General features: G+C 37.9%; 1 protein-coding gene across 1 annotated transcript; it reads left to right on the top strand.

Moving 5' to 3' along the window:
- The first annotated feature begins 235 nt into the window (after window positions 1-235).
- On the top strand, window positions 236-22,705 carry PJA2 (praja ring finger ubiquitin ligase 2). Its single transcript, XM_057410462.1, is given in 9 exon segments — window positions 236-439; window positions 3,961-3,977; window positions 3,979-5,003; window positions 9,333-9,518; window positions 12,504-12,683; window positions 14,730-14,835; window positions 20,514-20,628; window positions 20,917-21,032; window positions 22,200-22,705. Coding segments are annotated over 9 exon segments (2,076 nt in total). The 5' UTR covers window positions 236-240; the 3' UTR covers window positions 22,332-22,705.
- The last annotated feature ends 1,128 nt before the right edge of the window (window positions 22,706-23,833 follow it).

Below are 23,833 nucleotides of genomic sequence, written 5' to 3'. Positions count from 1 at the left end.
GGCAAAACTGCTGTTTGTCAGTGTTTTGTGTAGATGAAAAGTATGTGTTTTCACAACATATGTGCTGAGAGCACTCCAGGTTCTCAGTAATTTTATTGTTAGTGAAGTTCAAGACCTTACAGGGATAGGAAATTTTTGCTAAAAAAATTATATCAAAGTGTTGGAAAAGAGGGAAATTATCAAGTCATAATGTTGTCTCAGAAGTCTGTCTTTTTCTTTCCTCCATAATCTTACGTAGCAATGGATAAAGAAAGTGGCAAGCCTGCCTGGCCCAAGCCATCAAGAAGATATCGGACTATTACAGGTAGAAGATATGGAAGAAGGTATGCCTATGTTGGTTTTACACCATCTTCGGATAGCCAAGTCGGAGATGAACATCAACACAATGAAGACCACAAACGATTAGAACTAGAGGATATTCAGAAAGCGAATTCTTTAGGTACGTGTGTATCTTTGTGTATGTCCATTTAATTGCAAACTGAGATACTTGGGAGTGGAGGGAAAAGGCACATGGAGGGAATGTGAAGGGAAGATGGTAGCCACTTAGCATGTGTAAAGTACAATTCATCTGGCTTCATAGAATGAAACTTACTATGAAGGCAAATTGAAGTATATCTATCTTAGGCTGTTTAGTTTTGCCGGAGGAAGGGCCTTCCTGAGGGAGTTAATTCTTTCTAACCAACCTGATAACTAAAACATTGTATAATTCAAATTATTTTTGTCTTCAGATCAAACAACAAATCACATTTACATCTAACCTGTTTGGAACTAGGCTATGAAATATTTGACATATGGACCGGGTTATTCTGTCTTGGTCAACTGTCATATAGTTAGTGGGAATTAGTTTAAGCCTATGAAACATCTTTAAAGGTTTTCTTTCCATTTGTTTATACCAGTCAGAGCAATTCCTTTATTTAATGAATATAGAATGTTAGTGTTTCCCAAAATGTCTTTTGTGTTTTCAGTGTCGAATAATAATTTTGTAGAGAAATACAAAATGGCTTATTGAATTAGACTTGGTCCCATCTCTGTCAGTGTATGAGGTTTTCTGCAAAAAAAAACCACCCAAGAACCAACCAACCAAACAACCTCACCAAAACCAATCAAATAACAACAGCAACAAAAAAATCCAAACAAACCAAACCAACCAAACCAAAAACCAGCCAAACAGCAATCAACCCTTTTTTTTTTGATATAGTTTTAGATGTTCCAAAGCTGCAGGTCCTGCACTTGGGTCACAGCAACCCCATACAATACTACAGGCTTGGGGTTGCTACAGCTAGAAAGCTGCCTGGTGGAAAAGGACCTTGGGGTGTTGTTCAGCAGCCGCCTGACTATGAGATGGCAGTGAGCATCAGCATCCTGGCCTGTATCAGCAATAGTGCTGACAGCAGAACCAGGGCAATGATTGTCCCCCTATACTGGGCACTGGTGAGGCTGTACCTCTAATCCTGTGTTCAGTTCTGGGCCCCTCACTACAAGAGAGACGTTGAGGTGCTGGAGTGGGTCCAGTGAAAAGCAACAAAGCTGCTGAGGGGTCTAGAGAGCAAGTTGTGTGAGGACTGACTGAGGGGACTGGTTTAGTTTGGAGAAAAGGAGACTGAGAGGAGACCTTATTGCTCTCTACAACTGCCTAAGAGGAGGTTGTAGTGAGGTGAGCGTCAGTCTCATCTCTTGAGTAGCAAGAGGAAATGACCTCAATCTGCCCCAGGGGAGGTTTAGATTGGATATTAGGAAAAATTTCTTCACAGAGAGGGTTGTCAGGCACTGGAACAGGCTGCCCAGGGAAGTGGTTGAGTCACCATCCCTGGAGGTATTAAAATACATGTTGATGTGCACCTTGGAACACTATTTAGTGATGGATTTAGCTGTGCTAGCTCAACAGCTGGACTGGATCTTCAGGGTCTTGTCCAACCTAAATGATTCCATGATTCTATACAGTAGCATTTTTGTCCTCCTTCCTTTACAGACTTTATAAACTATTTTGTAACTGCTTTCTCCTTCTAATTTTCTGGGACTTTGTTATTTTAGGTTTGTTAGTTGTTTGTTTGGGTTTTCTTGATAATTGCATATTGCTAATGTAACTCTATCATGGCATTGATCTTTTAGGCTGTTATGTGATGTAGATAATATTGGCATGGTTTTATTTTTCTTGTCGTTTTAACATTATTGCAGTTGTTTGTTTCATACACTTTCTACACTTTCATCTAGTTAAAGATTCATTTCCTCTACAGAAGTGTTGACACTTGTGGAGATCTTCCTTCTGTTTCTCTATAATGCTACCACTTTTCTTGTTTCTCTTACTTAGAAATGAGCATGTTATTATTTTAGGGGTCACAAGAAATATGCATTTTAGAGTGTCTTATCTCCTTGTTCATATACAAAGCAACTGTATTAAGAACTCTTGAACGACTCATTTTCTACATTAAATCTAATAATAAATTGCCTTTCCTTTTATATTTTGTCCTTTTTTCATGTTATGGCTTTTCACATTTATTTTTGAGAAATGTTTTGGATTGACTTCTGTTACCTCAGCTAGGTTGCATTTTCCCTAGTGAGTAGTTATTTTTTGATGGGTGGGTACTAGCTAAAAACATGCTGTGTATTTCCTTGCTAGTTGGTGTAACATCTTATATGCATCTAAGCAACTATGGAAGATGGGTAGAAGAAGACATCCTTGGAAATATTAAAAATCTGTCTGCATTTGGTCCTTGGTAACCTGCTACAGGTGACCCTGCTTGAGCAAAAGGGGTGAACTGGATTGTCTTCAGAGGTGCCTGCCTACCAAGCTCAGCTGTTAGTAATTTTGTGAAGGAGCTTCAAGTTTTTTGTTAGATAAAACGTAATATTACAGGTATTGTTTCCTGAAAGTCAGACTTCTAGAGCTGGGAGGCATGGCTCTCATAAGAGTTCAGCCTCATAAGGGAGCCTACACATAGATTAGGTATGTTAAATGAGATGTGCTTTTTCTTTTTTTTTTTTTTTCAACCCTTGGAATTCTCATTTTACATTATTTACTACCTCCACCTGATTTTGAAATAATGTGCTAGAAAACCCCTTCAATTAACCATGCATCTCATTTTTCTTCACCTTTTCTTCACCTTCACCTTTTCTTCACCTGTAGTTAAGTCAAAATCTCTTGATGAGGTTACTCAAAATTTTAAAGTCTACATTAGTTATGCAAGCCATTGTATGTCGAAAAATTGTTTGGACTATTGCCTTGGTTAGAAGTTTGTCAATTAATTGAACTAAGCATTAAATTCATAGTAGGAGCAATATATGTATTTTTACTTTCTATAATTCTTGCTGCTGGGTTTGTTTATTGTCCATTTATGCAAGAGGTGTTCGAGTGTAATATAACCATACTGAATTTGTGATGGTAACTGCTAACTGTATTTCCACATTCATGCCTGCAATTATTTGCTTCTTAAGAGGAGTTGCATTCACAGCTGCATGTACAAAATATAGTGCTATTAGTGTGTAATTTGTAGTAGCAAGAAATAAATTCATCTTAGTGTGGCAGGAGGCACAATTTAGCTAGTTAATGAATGGATAGTCTGATTTTTAGCTTATAGAGGGAAATGTAGATTTTTTTTTAATCTTGTAGTAATTTTTTCAGCTTTCCTGTTCTTATCTTAAAATTCCCCTTTATATATAAACAGTGTAAAATGCTGCTTATGTAAAAGTGTTTCCTTAACATGTGGGGTTTTTTTTTCATATCACAGGTTAAGCTGAAACTGTAGCGTTTAAGTCTACTTCTATATGCTTAGTTTATATAAATGAGAACATAAATGTATTGGTACAGAATGACTGCATCTTTGGTAAATGTTTCTCTTAATCAAATTGCACTGCAGTCCTAGTGAACTATCCTTTCTTTTTCATGAGTATTTGTTATACTTGAGAATATTTTTGTTGGTTTTGATTATTCCAATGCATTCTTTCTTACAAATTTCTGTAAAGACCCCAGTCCACCAGTTTAAAGTTTCTTCTTGTTTATTAGGTGAGCCTTTGTTAGAAAATACTGGAACTGGAGAACCTGTTTGCGCAAGTGTATCAAGTCAAACTTTGGAAGTGAACATGTCACCTTTTTCTTTATTCTCTTATGGTCTGGAAGGCAACCAAATCTCAGGGAACTTTATGAAACCTGACAAAAATTTTGAGGGCCTTGCAGAATATGCGACTGCTGGATGTAATGATTGGAATGGTCAGAATGGAATTGCTTTTGTAAACATGGACTCTTATAAGCCACATGGTGGTGCTGGAGAAGATCATACTCACGATGAATTTTCTTTGGGAACAGAAGAAGCAGTTGTGTTCCAGGAAACAAGAAATAAAATATATTCTCAGTTTGAAAAAGTCAGAGAGTCATTTACTGACTTACAGTCTCAATTGTCCGGTCTCAATCACAGTGTTACTAGAGAATGTTGTGAAGAAGCAGGACCAATGCCTTTAAGGAGATATTTTAGCATAGATTCAGACTTGGCATGTCCAAACAGCAGGACATCTAAAACGTCTGATGAAGATCAAGCCATACTGAAAAGTAACCCAAGTGATACAGTTCATGAAGTACGGCAGATAAAAAGTAGAGAGAATGTTGAAATCCAAACCCCTAGAGCAATTGCTAATGAGCTACATGTCATTGATGACCAAGGAAGTTCACTTGAACTAGTAGTGAGACCTAAAATAAGAAAACAAAATACTTCAAACGAGTTGGAGAAAGAGAGGCTGCTTCTTGATGATGAGGAAGGGGAAAGTATTTCCTGGAGGAGAACTGAAACTGATGAAGTTCAGCAAGGGTGTGCTGAATGTGCCTTAAATAGCAAAGATACTAATTCTAGTATGTTCTTTGGCTCAAGAGGGCATGAAGTTCATCGAAACAACACAGAACTAAGGAAAAATGCAGCAGCTCAAGAACGAAAAAATGTTCTGGAAGATAGTACTTCTTGGGATGGGCTTGAAGGCTGCAGCAGACACTTACCAATGTACCGTAAAGATGAAGACAGGTAAAATTTAAGTTTTGTTTTAGTATTGAATCTTTTGTGTACCTAATGTGCAAATCTGAATAGTTTGTTAGGAGATGGTTTGTTAGCAAACACAAGCAATTTTGGAATATGATCAGATAACAAGATGCCAGCTTTTCCTTTCAGTTTTTCTTCACCCTTCTTCAAGTCCATCTAAAGAAATGGTGATGTGCTTTCTTCTAGTAATGTAAAAAGCCTTTTCTTATGTTTAAGACCAAAGTGTCTTACCACTAAGGAAGACTACTTTTCCATTTTATTTTTGCTGAGCAGATGAAGACAGAAAAGCTTGTTCAGCATAGGTTTTGGCAGATCATGGGTCTTTGAAAGTCCCCTTCAGGACTTGTAATTTTCAGTTGTTCTTTTTGCGATCAGATGTCAATATTCTGCATTACAGCATGTTTATATTCTTATCCCCAGCCTTTTGAAAGAAACTTTTCTTCCTTGTTATATCTGAACAATAACTTCATAGGATTGCTTATAGTTCCTTTTTCTGATGGTAGTCCTTTACACTAGTGGGTGTTTCCAAAGTGACTATTATAGTTTCAGATCTGTACAAATGGCTCCAACTTGGACACCAGGGTCAGTATTCAGGCTTCTTCTATTCTGAGCTCTTTACCCAGAAGACAAATTAATTTGGATGGAATTTACATTGATTAACTTCTACTCATATAGTGCTGTGTTAAGAGCTTTTCACTGTGGATTGGAATTGGGTAACTGAGGTATTTGAGGGTAAAAACATTTCTAACATTCTGTTCATATACGTCAAATGCAGTAGTGTTGTTTTTTTGATTTTTTTTTTTCCTATGTTTCTTCCAGTTTGCTTTCATCTTGCAGATTCTGTTACTGCTGCATTTTTAACATGACATGTCTTCTAGATGTTGTGGTTTTTTTGTGTGTGCTTGACATTAAGCTTCATAAGCTAACCTGCTTAGTGTAGATTGTGTTTCCACTGCTTCTATAGAGAGAACGGCATGAAAATTAGTCTACATAAACTCTTGTCCTTAAAATATCTTACAGTCCCGATTATGAAGAAACAAAATGCTTAAGGCATTGTAAAATGAGGTAGTAGACTTAATTTGGGTTTGTTTTTCTTATTCAAGAAATAGGAGGACTTGCAAATGAATCCTTTCCTTCCTTGTAAGGTTTACTTTTTGCAAGTTTTTGTTACTGTGTGATCTTTTCCATATCTGAAATGTTGCTACTACAAAATTAAAATGTAATGGAGAAAAAGGAATATATTTTACATTTATAGCATGGCAAAAAATACAGCTTGCTTGTCTGAAAGTGACTGTATTTGTCATCATGGCAGCAACTAAACCACTAAACAAGGAAAATGTGTATTCTTGAACTTAAAAAAAATAATTTCCTTTTTAAACCCTCAAAAACCTTATCCCTAGGAAGTAAATTGTCAATAATTACTCTGTACAAAGGAGCAGTATGGTTTTCCACTCTCACAAGGTAAAGTTTCATGTTTAAAGGGTTAAGCCATATCACATGTTTAAATTTACATGTATAGCTGCATAAAAAGCAGAATTAACATATGTATCAAGTTAGATCCTGCAACTCACTATTCACTTATGTCCAATTCTGGCAGAAACTCACCCTGCTGATTACTGCAGCCTGAGCCTTCACCTCACCTTTTTGCTTCAACAAGGTGCTATTATGGTGTTAGCATGTAAAACCTATGTGTGGGAAGGAGAAAATCCTGCATATTTGTTAGAACCACATATGCTCCAACTTGGAAGGGTCATCATAGGTTCCCAGAGGGTAGAGGTAGTGGGAGATGAGAATTGTATCAATTGACTTCCTCCATTTACTTTTAGATCAAAGGACAAGTACAGGCCAGTTAAGGCAGGGCAGAGACTATTCTCAGAAAACTTATGTTCAGATTCTAACTTAATCTTTTTTGCTTTTGACAAGTGACAAGTCTGTAACTCTTTAACCAGTAAGTGGTGTTCTGCATCTCCACACAATTGGGCACAGTTAAATCATAGAATAGTTTAGGTTGAAAAAGACTTTCAGAGGTCACCTAGTCAAACTCCCCTGCAATGAACAGGGACATCTTCAATTAGATCAGATTGCCCAGAACCACATGGAGCCTTAAATGTCTCCACATGGTGCATCCACTGCTTCTCTGGGCAGCCTGTGCCAGTGTTTTGTCACCCTCAGTGTAAGAATTTTTTTCCTCAGATCCAGCCTGAATCTCCCCTATTTTAAAGCCATTATCACTTGTCCTATCACAACAGACACTGCTAAAAAGTCTCTCTCCATCTTTCTTATATGTATAAGTACTGAAAAGCCAAAAAAGGTCTCCATGGAGACTTCTCTTCTGCAAGCTGAACAGCCCTAACTCTCTCAGCCTTTCCTCATCAGAGAGGTGCTCTGTCCCTCTGATCGTTTTTGTAGCCCTCCTCTGGGCCATCTCCAACAGGTCAATGTCTTTCCTGACCTGAGGACTCCAGAGCTGGACACAGTACTGCAGGTGGTGTCTGATGAGAGTGCTGTAGAGGGGAGAATCACTTCCCTTGACCTGCTGGTCATGCTCCTTTGGATTTAGCCCAACATATGGCCAGCTTTCTGGGCTGCAAGCACATACTGCCAAGTTATGTCCAGTCTTAAATCCACTAGTAGCCCCAAGTCCTACTCCGCAGATATTCTCAATCCCTTCATCCCCAGCCTGTATTGATACCAGGGGTTGCCCTGACCCAGGTGCAGGACCTTGTACTTGGCCTTGTTGACCCTCATGCAGTTTGCATGGGTCCATGTACCTCTGGATAGCTTGCCATCCCTTGGGCATGTCAACTGCATGAAAATCTGAAGTCTGGAAACTTAAACATTCAGAGTTTTTTCTTTGTTCAGTATTAATTACTTCAGATTTATACTCCTTTCTAGTTTGAACTAGTAGCTTTGTGTCAACTTTAAAGAAGGCAAATTTGACTAATAACAAAGGAATATTATTCTAAACTATTTTGGAAATTCCTGAATTACAAAATAGAAAAAAGATTTGAATATTTGGGCTAGTCTTACAGTGCATTTAGATAACCTTTTTAAAAGATTCTAAAATGTTAGTATTCAGCTTTAGTTGGTATAATATAAGATGCATTAGACTGTATAGCACAGTTTCTTAACAGATACGATGTCTACTGTAGTCCTTTTAAAAGGCCCAGAGTTAATGAATATTCTCATTTCCATAGTTGTCAAAATTGTGATAGAAAAATATATTCCTGCTTCAAATTAAAATCCTTCCATATAATCTGTGTCTTGATCTTCTTTATGCTTGTAAATATTTGCGTATAATATGCAATTTTTCAGAAGTACTTGTAATTCATTAAATGGCAAGATTGCTTGGAATTTACTTATAACATTAGATAGGAGGGTTTCTTTAAAGTGAGTTTGTAGAGGGAGACATAAGATAGATACCAACAGTCATACTGTATTTAGCAGATTGAAAACAGCTGCAGGTGTTGTGGATTGCTGTGTAAGATGTGCTCTGATAAGTATATTTGTATATTAGTAGTTTCCTATCACTCTTTGAAAGGACATAGCTACTTGACTGTGCTTTGAATTTTGCTAGCTGTCTTCTGCCACTCAGTATTGAGTGAATCTTCTAAGCGGCATTACCAGAGGTAGCAGTAGATAAATTCATTTTTCTTGAGATTCTGCCAACATCACTGTTTTGTTTAAGCTGCCCTCAGTATGTTATTTACTGCCCTTTTGTGTGTGATGGCTGACCAAATTCTTTTTGAAAAGCTCCCTGTTTCATCTGTCCAGGCTAGTGAATTATAATTTGCAGTAAGTCATCCATTGTATCTTCGTATGATTTTTCTGTTTTGAAAAGAAGGGGCATTGTATATGACTTAAAGGCTATGAGAGTTTTTAAGTTTTCTCTGTCTGAGAGGTAAGGCTGATATGGCTTATTGTTTGTTAAGCAAGCATTGGTTTCTCATTGTCACTGCTGCTGTTTTATCTTTGTGTGCTTGGAGAAGGACATGTAGAGTGGGTCTGGGTTTATTTTAATGAGTTATGTGCTCTGTAATGTACTCATGTACTCTGAAGATGTGGAGGGGGAAGAACAAAAAAACTTCACAAAGTGAGATGGACAGAATTCTTTCTTAACTTTTTTCAATCAGCTCTTTACATATATTTGCCTTTTAGTACATCTACAAATACTACATACTGAATTTCTCCTAGATAAAAACAGACTATATTGAGAGCAATGTTCATAGGAAGTAGGAAATCACAGAACACTTGTGTTTGTTTCCTTTTAAGCAGTGTTTAAATTCACACCCTGTTGCCTTGTTTAAATCGCAGCTCAGAATGCAGCGATGGAGAATGGTCTGCAGCTGCACCTGCATATTTTACTGCTACAGAAAAAGACCACTCAAGTGCTGAGAGCTGTGAGACTATCCCAGGCAGGGAGAAATGTGAACCTGAAGTGCAGAGCAGCAGCAGCAGTGGTGCAGAAGAGGAGAGCAAAGACTGCTGTTCACAAGGAGGGTATGGTTTTATTAGCTAACTTCCTGTAAGTTTTGACATGTAACATGGTATCCACATGACACCATGCAGAATAACAAATTCTAAAAGTAGTTACTGTACTAGCAGTAATAATTTACCTACATGAAAATTATTTGAATGCTTATAAGTATTTCAAATCAGGAGAAAAAATGGCATGTCATGTAAATAATTCTATTTAATGAAAGATACAGAAATAATGAGAGGGCATTGACATGTAATGTTAATAGGGATAATAGACTTGATGTACTGACTTTAAAAAGCTATATTATGCCTGTTAATTGTAAAGACATACATGGTACATACCCATCTGATACTTAATACTCCTCAAAAAGCAATTGTTTATCTTTGCATTGTTGCTTCTTATATTCCATTGCTGCTCTTTATTCCTGCAGCCCCATCAGTAAGTATAGTAAAGTATACTTGAACTACTTGCTTACTGAGAACTTAATAGAATCATAGAATCACAAAATGGTTTGGGTTAGAAGGGATGCTAAACATAATCTATTTCCAAACCCTCTGCCATGGGCAGAACACCATCCACCTGACTAGGCTGCTCAAAACCCCATCTTACGAGGCCTTGGACAGTTCCAGGGGTGGGGCATCCACCACCTCTCTGGGCAACCTGTGCCAGTGTCTCACCACCCTCACAGTGAAGAATTTTTTTTTCTTAATATCTAAACTTCCCCTCTTTCAGCTTAGAGCCATTCCCCCTGGTCCTGTCAATACAGGCCATGCTAAACTGTCTCTCCCCATCTTTCTTATAGGCCCCTTTCAAGTACTGAAAGGCCACAATAAGGTCTCCCTGGAGAATTCTCTTCTCCAGGCTGAACAGCCCCAACTCTCTCAGCCTTTCCTCATCAGAAAGGTGCTCCATCCCTCTAATAGCTTCTGTGGCCCTTCTCTGGACCCTCTCCAACAGGTCCATGTCCTTATGCTGGGGGGCCCTGAGATATAAATGCAGTGCTTCACGTGGAGTCTCACCAGAATGGAGGGGTAGAATCCCCTCCCTCGACCTGCTAGCCACTCTGCTGCGGATGCAGCCCAGGACACAGTTGGTTTTCTGGTCTGTGAAGGCATACTACTGGCTCATGTCAAGCTTGTCTTCAACCAAGAGCCTGAAGTGCTTCCTCTCAGGGCTGCTCTGAATCACTTCTTTGCCCAGCCTGTGTTTGTGCCTGGGATTGCCCTGATCCAGGTGCAGGGCATTGCGCTTGGCCTTGTTGAACTTCATGAGGTTGGCATTGGCCCACCTCTCAGGCATGTCAAGGTCCTTCTGGATTGCATCCCTTCCATCCAGCGTATCAACTGCACCATACAGGTTGGTGTCATCAGCAGATTTGCTGAGGGTGCATCAGTCCTACTGCTCATGTTGCCAACAAAGATGTTGAAAAGCATGGGTCCCAATACTGACACAAAGGGACACCACTTGTCACTGATCTCCACCTGGACATTGAGCCATTGACCACAACTCTTTGAGTGCGATCATCCAGCCAATTCCTTATCCACTGAGTGGTCCCTCTGTCAAATCCATACTTCCTCCAATATATAGACAAGGATGTTGTGTGGGGCAGTGTCAAATGCCTTGCACAAGTCCAGGTAGATGACATCAGTCACTCTTCCTTTCTTTACCTGTCAATGCCATCACCTCAAAGGCCACCAAATCTGTCAGGTATGATCTGCTCTTAGTCATTGACCAGCAACAGGATGAGGAGCAGTGTTCATAAACTAAACCACAAGAAGTTTCACCTCAACATGAGGAAGAACTTCACATTGAGGGTGGCAGAGCACTGGAACAGGCTGCCCAGGGGGGTTGTGGGTTTTCCCTCCCTGAAGGCATTGAAAACCTGCCTGAACATGTTCCTGTGTAACCTGGTGGCTCTGCCTTAGCAAGGGGTTAGATCAGATGGTCTCCAGAGGTCCCTTCCATCCCTAACAATTCTGTGATCTTATCAGACCCCATTGACTTCTGCACCTTCAGGTTCCCTAGATGATCTTGAACCTGATCTTCTCTACCATGAGCAGTTCTTCATTCTCCCAGTCCCCATCTTTGCATTCTGTGACTTTGGTGGTTTTGGTTTGTTTAGATGCTTTGTGGAAAGAAAAAGGAAAATTGATCTTTTATCCTTATTTTTTGCTTTTTATAAAGCAACAAGCAATGCCTATATGTTCTTTCTGTTTCTTCCACTCTTATGTAGATGGTACCTACTACCAAGTAGTCCAAATCGCTGGTACTGCTTTCTTTAACATTGCCTACTCTTAAGTTTTGGAGAATTAGTGTGGCTTTATGAAAACACTATCAAAACGCATCTGTTTCAGAACAACAATTAAGCTATGTACTCTTTAGGTTTTTTTTGATGTGAACAGCCTGCAAACATACCCCTTTCTAATGTGATTCCTCTTTATTTGCCCTTTAATAAGGAAAGTGGACTTGCCGCCCTGTGGCTTTAAACATCCAGGTGATTTGTGCTCTTCTAGAAAGTACAGGAATGAGAGGAATCTTAGTCCTTATGCAAGTAGATTCTCTTGCAAATAGTATATTTTTGCATTTGGGCCAAGCTTTCCCATGAAGGCTGTTTCAGGGTGTTGAGACAGCTTTTCTTTTTAGTAGCTTTACAAACTTCTAGATGAATAAGTATCTTTAGTAACAAACTTACCAGCTCTGGCAGGGATACTGCCTGTACTAGTGAAAATGCAAATAAGGTGCTTACTGTACTACTGGCCTTGAGCATTAGACAAATAATTTTGCCATGGAATCATAGTGTTACTAGATTCTGAAACTGGAGCTGATACCATTGGGAGTTTTTTGTTTTTTTTTTTTACAGCAAATGCTGTATTCCTAATATGGGCCTCTGCTGTCTGGGAAACATGCATCTTCAACCCTTGCAATATGTGTAGCTTTTGTTACTTGCATGTGTTTGTAATTTCTCCTACCTCTTTAGTTTCAGCTTTGCATTTATTTATTTTAAGGCAACCCTTGTTGGAGGAAGGAGAGATTCCTCCGTTACAAAACCAGCAAGTAGAAAACATCAGTGATGTGGAAGCTAATCTACTTCATAATTTTATGTATTCTGGATTCTTCTTGTTGGCTGGAAATGACAGTCTTGAGGATGATTCCAGTGAGAGTGAAGATCTGAATTCGGACCAGAGGTATACCTTTAATAGTTTTCTGCATTAATTTCATAGGGCTTGTAGCTACTGTATCGCTTATCATGTAAGATGTCAAAGATATTCCTGGCTATCAGTATGCACATGCTTCAAAGGCTGATAAATCTGAGGTTTAAGGCTTAAGGAATTTCAAGTGCTACATGCCTTCTGATGAGAGTAAAAGGAAGTAGATTTACTAAATCAGGCTGTGAGACTCTGAGAAATTGGTGCACTAAATATTCAAGGGATTGCTCTACTTCTTCAATTAATTTTCAAGGTGGTAAGTTTGGTGCAAGTATAATGAAAGTAAAGCAACATAAATGTAGTCAGTATTCAAGTCAGTGCTATTTTATAATTGGTCTTCCCTCTTTTGCAGCTGGCATAGTTTAGATGTTATAAGCCTAATCTATTTCACTTTGAAATGCCATGTGCTTACCTGATATCATAGTTTTAAGGGCATTTTTCTATTTTCTGTCATAAGGTTACTGAAGAATATTGCAATATATTCATTACAAAAAAATCTGCAGATACCAGGAAGAAAGTGATTGGAGACACTTTCATGGCCTTATTTTAGAATAGTATAATGTGTTTAAGAGTGATCTAGACAGAATGCTTTCCAGTGAGATTTAACACTTGTTCTCTCTTTTTAAAAATAGTATGAACTGCAGCATAGGCATAACAGAAACACTGGTATTTTTTCCTTGTGAAGCTAAATTGTGAAAAAGCACAACAGGTATTAATACATGAAATTCCAAGCTAGAAATAAAGCATGTGTTCTTACAGCACCAGACAGCAAAGTAGCAAAGGAATTACAGAAAAGAGACAAAACTTGGTTTTTCAGTGTTGGAGGGTTAGCCTCAGGAAACTTGCTAATTAATCAAAATAGGAAGGAAGATGCTTCTCTAATAACACATTAAGTTTTGTCTGCTGACCATGTGCAGATCCACACATGACTTTTTACCTGGTTTAGGATTTGATACCTGAACATTGAAAATAGAACTCAAAGCAGCTGCCAAGCTATGAACTGTGACACAGAATGTAATAAAAATCTGAACAGTAATTGCAAAATGAGCTTAACATATGTATTAAACTTACTAGCTGAACCATATGCCCTTTTACTCTGGAGCAGTCAATGGTAAAATTTGCCATCATATTCTCCTGAAGCCTATATTGTCTTGAGTGTGCCAGTGTACTGTGAGCTGTGAGGCAGGCTGCAGGGTGGCCTGGGAAAGTATATTTAAGAAAGGATAAACAACGCTGCACAACAGAGTAAGAGAAAGGAGTGAGGATAAGAGAAGCAACCCTGCAGATGCTAGACTGAGACGAAGGGGAGGAGTTGCTCCAGGTGCTAGAGGAGGGATTCCCCTGTAGCCCTGAGAGAAAACCACAGTGGAGCAGGTAGGTACTTGTTGAAGGAACTGTACCTGTGGAGAACCCAAGCTATAGGAATTGGTGAAGGACTGCAGCTTGTGGGAAAGACCCATACATGAGCATGTTTATAGTGAAGGACTGCAGCCTATGGGAGGGACCTACGCTGGAGCAGGAGAACTGTAAGAACAAAAGAATTAAAGAGAAGAACTGCCATGAACTGGCCACAGCCCTCATTCCCTATTTATCTGCATTGCTTGGAGTGGGGAAACATGGTGGAGTCAGGAGTGAAGTGAAGGAAGGGAGGGCTAAGGGTAAGGCATTTTAATTGTTGTCTTTGTTTCTCGCCATCCAAATCTATTTTTGTTAGCAAAACCTTTTAGTTAAATTAAGGTTCCCCTTTGAGTCTGTTTTCCCTGTGATAGTGATTCACAAGTGATCTCCCTGTCTTTATCTTGACTCATGAGCTTTTAGGCCTATTTATACACCTATCCAGTTGGGGTGGGAGAGTGAGAGAGCTGCTGGATGGGCAACCAGCCTAGGTGAACCAAATACAACCAACTCATGTGAGTGTAAGATCACAGTTGTTAATCGGTGATGTGCAGTGATTTGATGTATCCAGCCCTCGTGTTGTTACTATTTGCTTTTAAATGACCATGATTCCCAACTCCTGTTTTTCAGACCACGTAGCGAGTCTGGTAATGGCCTAGGAGTTGCTCAAGCCGCTTCTAATGTGTACTCTATCACATTTGAGTCACTAGAAGAACGCTTACAAGAAGCTATGGAGGTATTAAAATATTTTTGGTGATATTATATTAGTGATGTTGAATCATTTTTTAGCATAATCTGAAAATTGGGAGAATTGGGGAAGAATTACTTTCCTGCTTTAGCTTGAAGTTTCAGGTCTGCAAGGTTGAAAATAAGCGTTAGAGATTCTTCTAAAGCATATAGTGCAAGAAGTCATTCATTGGTGCTGCTCCTTTTAGAATAGATATTTATTTCCTCTTGCAGGAAAAAAGATATTGATTTCTATCATGTAGATTTCTAACATGTAATTTAAATTATTCTAGGAATGTTTTCAAATTCCCTTCATAACAAAGAAAAGTTCTTACCTGTATCTGTGCCTATGAGATGTCCCAGCTTTATTTTATTACAAGAGTACAACTGGATGTCTCATGTTTTTATTCCTCAGTTGACAACTTTTCTGTTTGACTGTCTTGACTCCATGTGGTTTAAATTAAAAATAAAAACAAACAAAAAAACGGAACCAAACAAAACAAAAACAAATGTAAAAAACCCCAACCAGAAGCAAAGAAACCTTTTATCTTTACCTTGTTCTACTCATTTCATCTATCTAACTTTGGATGAACCAGAGCATTTTGTCTTTTCTGTGTTACATGACATTGGTTACTGTCAGAGTGAATACAAAGCTAGCTGAAATTCAGTTTGCAGTATGACTATTCTTGCACTGCCAGAAATCTCCCCTGCTGGGTATTTTGTCAAAATAAGAGTTGAATGATGTATAGACTTATAATATGGTGTTACAGCAGTCAAAGTAAAAGTTGTGTATGACATAAATTTAGGGGCAGTTTGACTACTAGCTCTTGGTTAAAAGGGGTGAACAGGGCAGACTGTATGTCATAGTATGCTTGAAGACAAAATACCGAGGATGCTTTAAAGTGCTTTCTAAAGCTGACTGTCAGGGGAACAATCATAGAGTTTTATTATTTTTTTTCCTTCCATGGATATGTGCACAATCAGTGGTTTTGTGAATAAACTTCATGGGGATTTTCAAGGGGTGGAAAGGTTGCTCCCTGAAGCTGGCAGTCATTCAGTTTCCAGGTATTGTTCATCCCCCAACTTTATGTAGGAGGTCAGTGTTATTCATGGTCAAGTACCACAGGGTCTTCAGCTGTGTAGGATCTTGTTAGCATAACTCATCTGGAGACACTTCAGAACTGCTTATTAATATGTAGGAGGTCTGTTAATGTCATTACTATAAAAGCAGTATTTTGAAGTTGTGTAGAGAAAATTCCTTGTCTCTTTCATAGCTGCTGGTTCTCACTACATCAAAAAGCACAGAACTACAGAAGCATTTGATCTCCTTTGCACCAAAGCAAGAGGATCTCTGTAGAGAGGCACAACTAATCTGATCTTTTTTTTTGTCTTGTTTCCATGTTAACACTTGAAGAGGAGACTGAGTTGTTACAGCTCTGAAATTTTCTTTCTTACTACCATGTAACAATGGTTTTTCTAGTTACTTTGTCAGATGAAACATTCACCCTCTTGTGAGGTTGACCTGTAAAAGCAATCCTGGGTGCCTATGTGCATGACTCACTGAGAAGATGTTGCAATTATGTTAGTGTTACCAGGAACAGTGTCACTGAACACACCTGGCAAGCGGGTAGATGACTAGAAAGGTAGTTGTGCTCTGGTATCTGTTGAACAGGTCACTGTGGCTGTTGGGCAAGAGGTAAAGCAAATTTTCTGAAGTATTATTTGTGCTTGAATTATCACTTACGTGTCTGAAACCTTATGGTGGTCATAGAAGTCTGGCATAATTTGAATTAGTCAGCAGAAAATGGTGGCTGTGTAATAAAAGGAATCACTGTATTGACTAACTAAATGGTCAACACAGGTTTTGAGTAAAAATTATCAGCATTTCTTCCAAATCTCAAGCATAATATATAAAGCACCATTCCTCCTAGTATGAAAATGCTTACTAAAATTTTTCAGAAAATAAAAGCAAGGATTACACAAAAACTATACAACATATCTGTTGGGCAATACAGCAAATATTTTGGGAAGTGGAGAGAAAGAAAGCAAAAAAGGCTCTGTAATGTCTTAATTCTAATTACTTGCTGAATTAGTTTTAATTATTTGATGAGATCCTATCTTTTAATGTCCAGATAAGATCTAGATATGTTTTCTGCTTTCTAGAAAGTAAGACTTGCAAACAGCTAGTCCAGTGTCCTCTTTTAATGAAATATGAGCTGACCCTGTCACTGACTTGATTGACATAGACTAGAAACTTGTGCTCCTGGAAGGACATTAAGTACAGCTTTTAAACACAACTTTTCTGGTTATCAGAAAATTGTAGATGAAGATGTAGAAGTGTTCCACAAATTTAAAAATGTAATATCTTTCACTGAAAAAGTAAGTATCTTACAGTGTTACAAAGCCTTTTTCTGAACTTCAGTACTGCGGTCACAGTGCTTGCTCAGAAATCCAAAATGTGGCTTACAGCATTTTCAGGGTAAAAAAAACCCAAACCAAACAACTCTTTAAAAAAACAAAACAAACAAGCAAACAAAAACTAAACCAAAAAAACAAACCAAAAAAACAACCCAAAACACAACTGTTTCTTTTGTGATAGAAAGAGCAAACTGAACTATCTTTTCAAGTCTGGGTGAGGAGATTGCTGAAAATGTCTTTACTTTCTTCTAGAAAATGCAATTTCTGATTTTCTATTTATAGGGTTTATGGAAAATGTAATATGACAGTTTTTGTTGGTAGTTTATCACAACTCTATGTATGTATCATGTAGAGTTAGAGATCACTGTGAGGGGCATCTTAGTAACTAAGTTCAAGGTGATCAGGCTTGATCACTCTTTGAGGGAAGTAAGAATTGGAGCTAGTTGTTTTTCTTCCTCGTGATTGGCATTTTATGTTCCTCATCTCTCTCTCCAAACATAAAGTGATTTCATCTATTCTTGACATCTTTCATGTTATTTTTGGGATCAGGACTTGTTATGCTTTTGCTAGGCATTTTTCTGCAGTATGATTAGATTTCATCAGATACCTTTTCTGATTGTTCTACAATTTTATTTCTCACCTTCCGGATCTTGCTTGCTTGAAGGTTTTCTTTCCCTGGTTACACTGAAACTGGTTTGCCACCTTGCAGTTACATAGTATCTGTATATTTATACTCAGCTTTCTAACAGGCTACTTGCTGCTGGTGATGCGATCTCGGCAGTATTTAGATCTGGCTTTAGGGCAAACAGCTATTTCTTAAACCTTTATTATCTAATTCTGCCTATGGGTGTAACAGACCTCTGCTTTTGCTTCATAAAGTTGAAGTAGTAAACCTGTTAGAAAGTATTTTTGCACCAGAGATTTTGTAATAGAGAATTCTGAGCTTTTACTAACTTGAAGTAGTATTCTAATTCAGTGAACAGGTTGGGTTAAGTTTAATTATAACATCACTAGTAATCTAATGACTGTAAATTTATTCAACCTCTTAATGATTTATTTAATCTGCATGCTTCAGTGTCAAATTCTTTTAGCTAAAATAGCGGATTCATGAACCAGATCTTTTTCACCTATAACAATGTAGTTTATTATGACAGCCTATAGCTCAGAAACTTTTCTGAAAATTGCTCTATCCAGCAAGCTCATGTAGTGTAGCTGTGAAACACTTAAAGGATGTGATGTAATGCATCCAGAATTCAAGTATATCTTAACTGGGGAGGAGGGGAGGGAGGAGGATCAGTTAATTGTGACACTTGAAGGAGAAAAGTAATGAACGTATAAAATAGGGTTTTTTTTGTAAATAGGAAAAAAAAAAATGCTCTGTGAGATTCTGCGATCCTAAAATAACCTGTATGTGTGATTTATATTTGTTTCCATTTGTTTTAAAGAAATTACTTAGCTGGGAGTATTTAGTTCATTAGTAGTATAGAGCAGGAGCATCAGAACTTCATTTATGAATATTTCTTGTACCAACTCAAAGACATGAGGAGTTGTATGCTATGGCACTCCTGGTTTTAGCAGTGTCTGACATTTAGTTTTTGATACATGGAGCAGTAAGTAGTTGCATAAGTGATAAGAGGAAGAAAATAAAGGTATCTTTGAAGTTATACATTTATCTTATAAAAGCTGTAAAATGGCTGCTTTCGAAGATGTGATGTGGATCAGTCATTGTGGAGCTGTGATGTCTCTTTATTATAGCTTTCAAAAGCAAACAATACAATGATTTTGTTAATTGGTTTCTGGTTTTGAATGCTAATATATAGACAGAGAAGTTTGACACATAGGTAACACTGCTTCCTTCTGCCTGGATCTTAACCTAACTTTTCCTGCTGTAGTAGGCAACCTAATTACAAATACCTACACCTTATTCTCAGACCACTGCCACTGTAGCAAAATACCGCAGGAAATTTTAAAATCATCTTAATGTTAGTCAGGCAGTATTGTCTGCTGTAGCAGAAGTGAATGTTTTTAAACTGTTAAATTGGAGGAGTGTAACTGTTTTGCATTGTAAAATGCACTAGGGATAACTGTCCCAGGATTTTCTTTTAATTAGCAGATTTCTAAATAAGTATGTGTGGCAGTAGGAGCTGTACATATTTGTCTTGTTAGCTCAATCTCTCTCTGCCTGCTACAAACATTTGACTGTATGTGTAAACATGCTAGTTTAGATCTGTGGTAGGATGGTTGCCTGAGCTACTTTGCCACTGTGATAAAAGTGCAGGCATGTTTTCAGTCTACAGGTCTTGTAACTTTCTCTGAAGCTTAAGACGAGGCATTACTGAAGATGTTTGTATTATCTGATCTTTCTCTAGTATATTTTGGGGTTTTAGTTAAGTGTACCCCCACATAACAAAAATGTTAGGTTATCTTAAACATCATACCAAGGGAATTTTGTGGCCATTAGAATAAATAATTTTCATGTTGATCAGAGCAGTATTTGTACTTGAGGAGTGTGACTGATTCATTCAGGATATGAACTAAATGTTTCTGTGTTCTTGGCTCTTCAGTTTCAGCTTGTTATGCTGTTGGCACAGGTATATCTAGTACATTCCGTAATGAATGTAACCAATAAGAGTTCTGTTGCATTTCTTTCTACTGGAGGTCCTTAGTGTCTTAGGTAGTCGAATGTATGATGTTTACATCAAATCTGCCTGCTGCAGCATACGAGTCTTAAAAATGATTCATTTCAGAGGGCTGTGTCTCTTAAGTCATTATACAGATGAGGAACATATATGTGGATCCTGTTTTGGTGCCTTTTTTTTTTCTTCTCTGAAAGCTTGCATTGGTCATATAGCTGAGGTACTTCATATTTTTGCTTGCACCTGAGTGATTTGATAGGTGAAGCCAGGAAACACACTGATGTGGCTTTTATTCTCAGAAAGTAATGACAGTTTTGTGTTAGCAAGTTTTATTACGTTTTTGACTTGCTACCATTTCTGAAATTTTATAAAAGGACCAAATGTTCATTAGAGAGTACTGACTCTGTCCTGATACTTTATGAAGGCTTAAAAACCAAGCTATTACTTTTTTGACCTTCACTTTAATCTCATTCATTATGAAAATAGAAATGATGTAGTGGCTAGTGTGACAGACATAACTTCTATTTAAGAAAGTAGTAGTATTGGAACTGGATTCCTTTTCCTGCTTTTTCTTTATATGGAATGTTACATTTGTGAGTAAAAAAAAAACTTAGTTTCTGCTCACTTTTTTCAGAATGCTCTGGCACACTTGGGGCTTCTTGGATTTGAGGTTGACGAGGCTCATCCACCAGCTACTAAAGAAATGATAGATTCTCTGCCACAGGTTGTCATCACAAATGACCAAGATGGTATGGAAAAGTAATTAAGAATTAATTTCCATGAAGTTTATAAGAACAAATTTAGCTTTCTGAAATATCATAGGCACAGTTTCTAAACAGACTATGCAGCTGGCAATACTGGCCTAAGAGCTTTTGAATCTAGAATCAGACTTAATATAGCTTGGAAAAGTAATTAACTGGAGTAAGAGTAATTATATTTTTTAATCATTAGGGATACTGTTGATTATATATATTATCTTAGATGTAAACCAAGATAATACTAATTTTTGATTTATTTATTTTTTATCATGAGTTTAGGTCAAGAGCAACGTTGTATTATCTGTTGCTGTGAATATGTGGAAAACGAAATCATAACAGAGCTACCCTGTCATCATTTGTTTCACAGAACTTGTGTAACTCTGTGGTTAAAGGAAGTAAGTACTACAGGATTGATGGAGGGTTGGTGGGTTTTTTGAGTATTTGCATTCTTTTGTGGAGAACCATTTAAATTTCTGAAATGTGGGATGAAATACAAAGAACTGTGGAACTGAATTCTAGTGCAAGTGAGGAAAGCAATATATCTGTACTCAGCTGAAGGGCAATTTCTTGAACAGAAAGGGTATTTTTGTGAAGAAAAGCATGATCTGCTTTTATTAAGTATAAGTGGCTTAGTTATAACTCATTTTGATACAAGAAAAGCTTTCTTTACTGTACTCATATCTTGAAGTAAAGAAGATTGCTTGCTTTTCTCTGAGAAGAGTCAAGGATCTGTTCCCTTGCCAGAATATCAGGACCCTTTTCTAGTGACGGTTAAGGTTGGTGGGAAGAATAGTGGCATGCATGTAGATTAATTTTAAAAAAATTGTTTGGTAAGTCTATGTTGTATTAGATTTCATTTTCATCATCTGTAGTCAGTTTTCCTTCCAAGTGTCTTACGAAGCTTACGTCATGTTGAGGCTATACTAAAATAACTGCAATTAATGAACTGGTATTTTCCTTGCACTTGCACTCTCCTTTACACCATATAAGCCCTGAACTTCCTAGTTGTCAGTGAGCCTACAGTGTAACACATTGTTTCCTCAAGAGGTACAAGAGAGATTAATTGACTCAGACTATGGAGATCAGATTAGAACACCTCTAGTGCAGGTTGTTGTTGGGTTTGTAATTTTTTAACTTTATAGTTTTAAAAAAGGTTTATTACCATTTTAACATTGCTTTTATTATATGTTCTGCCTTTTTCTGCAGTCACAGTAAACTGCTCTTGCTGAAAACTAGGACAAAATACTTCCTGTTAGATGTGGGCTAATTTATTTTTAATCCTTGCCTTGAAAAAAATTCTCACCTGTAAAATCAGTTCTTTGAAGATGACCTTGCAGGGAACCTGATGTGTCTGCTGTGCAACTGGTGTAAAAGCAAAATGAAGCTTTCTTCTCAGATTTTTAGCTGTCTTTTAGCTCCAGGTAGCTATCCAGTCAAATTTGACTTTGAGGCAGTGCTGTTGGGAAGACATTAAAGACTCCATAAACAATGACCTTCAGCTTTTCAATAGAATTGTATGCAAATTGCAAATGACCTGAATTTTTTTTTCTCTCTCCCTGTAGTCAGGAACGTGCCCGGTTTGTCGTCGTGTGCTTGCACGTGTGCCTCCTGAAACAGCTGCTGCCACTGTTTCTTTCCTACCTGATCATGACTTGGCATCTTCTGCTCACAGCATTACCGGAACTACAAACTAGGACCTGAACTTAAATTGCTGCCACCAAAAATAAAAATGTAAATTTTCCTGTTTAATTACAATGTGAATAAATTGTGTATAAAATACTATATTTAAAGTACTATCTATATTCTAGTTTAGAAAAAGGGTAAAAGACTTTTTCTGAACTCTTTAGGCTTACAATGATAGCTTAATTTTTCAAACTGCAAGTTAGAAGAACATGTGGCAGCCTTGTTAGAGCAGAATATTCCTGGTAACTGCAATGTCTAAATCTTGTATTATGGTAACTTTACTCCTGAATGTGGCACTTTGTTCAAGTTCTTGCAGCTGCAGTGCAGTTGCATCTTATTAATGGTATGCTTACTGGGTTTTCACAATAAAGTGCAATTGATCTCATATTTGTGTCAAATGCAAAGATGTTTTGTGATACCGGCAGTGGTAGAATTTGATTTCATTGCATAGTGGGCAACTCTCCTACCTCTCTTTTCTTCCTGTCCTTTCTGAATAGTTTATAGCCGTCCATCACAGGATCCCAATCATTGGGTTCATTGAATCATAGAATCACAGACTCATTTGGTTTAGAAAGGACCTTGAGAATATCTAATTCTAACCCCCTCTTCCAGGGGCACAGACTCCTCACCCTAGACCATGATTTTGTTAATAATTGTGATAGTGATTTAATAAGATTCAGTGGTGAGGTATACTTGAATATTTGCTGCATAGAGGGCAGGGTCAGTCAAAACTGTCAGGGAAACTCTCTGAGTCACAAGGTTCATAAAGAAACCCCTTGCTTTCTAAACTCCTTCTTAAAGAGGAGTCTAGGTGTGGCTGGATCCAAATGTAGTCTCAGAGGTCAAAGGTTTACGTCTAAAGGATTATATATGTACAATCAATCCTTTATGTCACTTGGCTAATATTTGAAAGTTGAGCATGTTATTAATCACTTACTGAGAATATGTGACTGCAAGGGCAAGGAATCTCCCAGCCTCAAGGAGTAACTTTGGGAGGCATCCTTACTCAAGGGGAGAGCCTGGTGTGCAGTGCCCTATCATGTAGGATTGCTCAATGGGCCCTGGGCTGTCCACTGATTATGGAGTGAGGTAGTTGACTCAGCCATGTTTGTGTACTAAGTACAGAAACTTGGCTTGAGTTAGACCTTGACCAGGACTATGGCTGAGGATGGTGGTGCATGTTGCTCAGATTAGCCCTTGGCTATTGTGTTATCTGTCTTTGCTGAATACACTTTGAATCTGGTGCAACCATCACAACCAAACAGCATCAGTTACCAACACTGGTGGTTATCAGTTGAACAGTATTATGGGAAATAAAGGTCAGGTTTGAAGAACACACCACTACAGTGTCTTCTGTGTTTGCTTTAAGCATTTAATCCATTTTTCTGTTGGCTCTGCCAGGACCTTGAACAGCCTGTTGTGTCTGAAGTATTTTAATTCCACAGCTTTTTTTCTTCATGGGCTTCACCAGCTGTCTTTTGGTCCTAATTTGGAGTGGAAGCATTCACTTGAA

This window comes from Pezoporus wallicus, unplaced genomic scaffold, assembly GCF_028554395.1.
Source record: "Pezoporus wallicus isolate ANWC-B61680 ecotype Strahan unplaced genomic scaffold, APGP_CSIRO_Pwel_v1 contig_2749, whole genome shotgun sequence".
NCBI lineage: Eukaryota > Metazoa > Chordata > Aves > Psittaciformes > Psittacidae > Pezoporus > Pezoporus wallicus.
The sequence above is the reverse complement of the archived record's forward strand: the minus strand, read 5'-3'. Positions and strand labels throughout refer to the sequence as shown.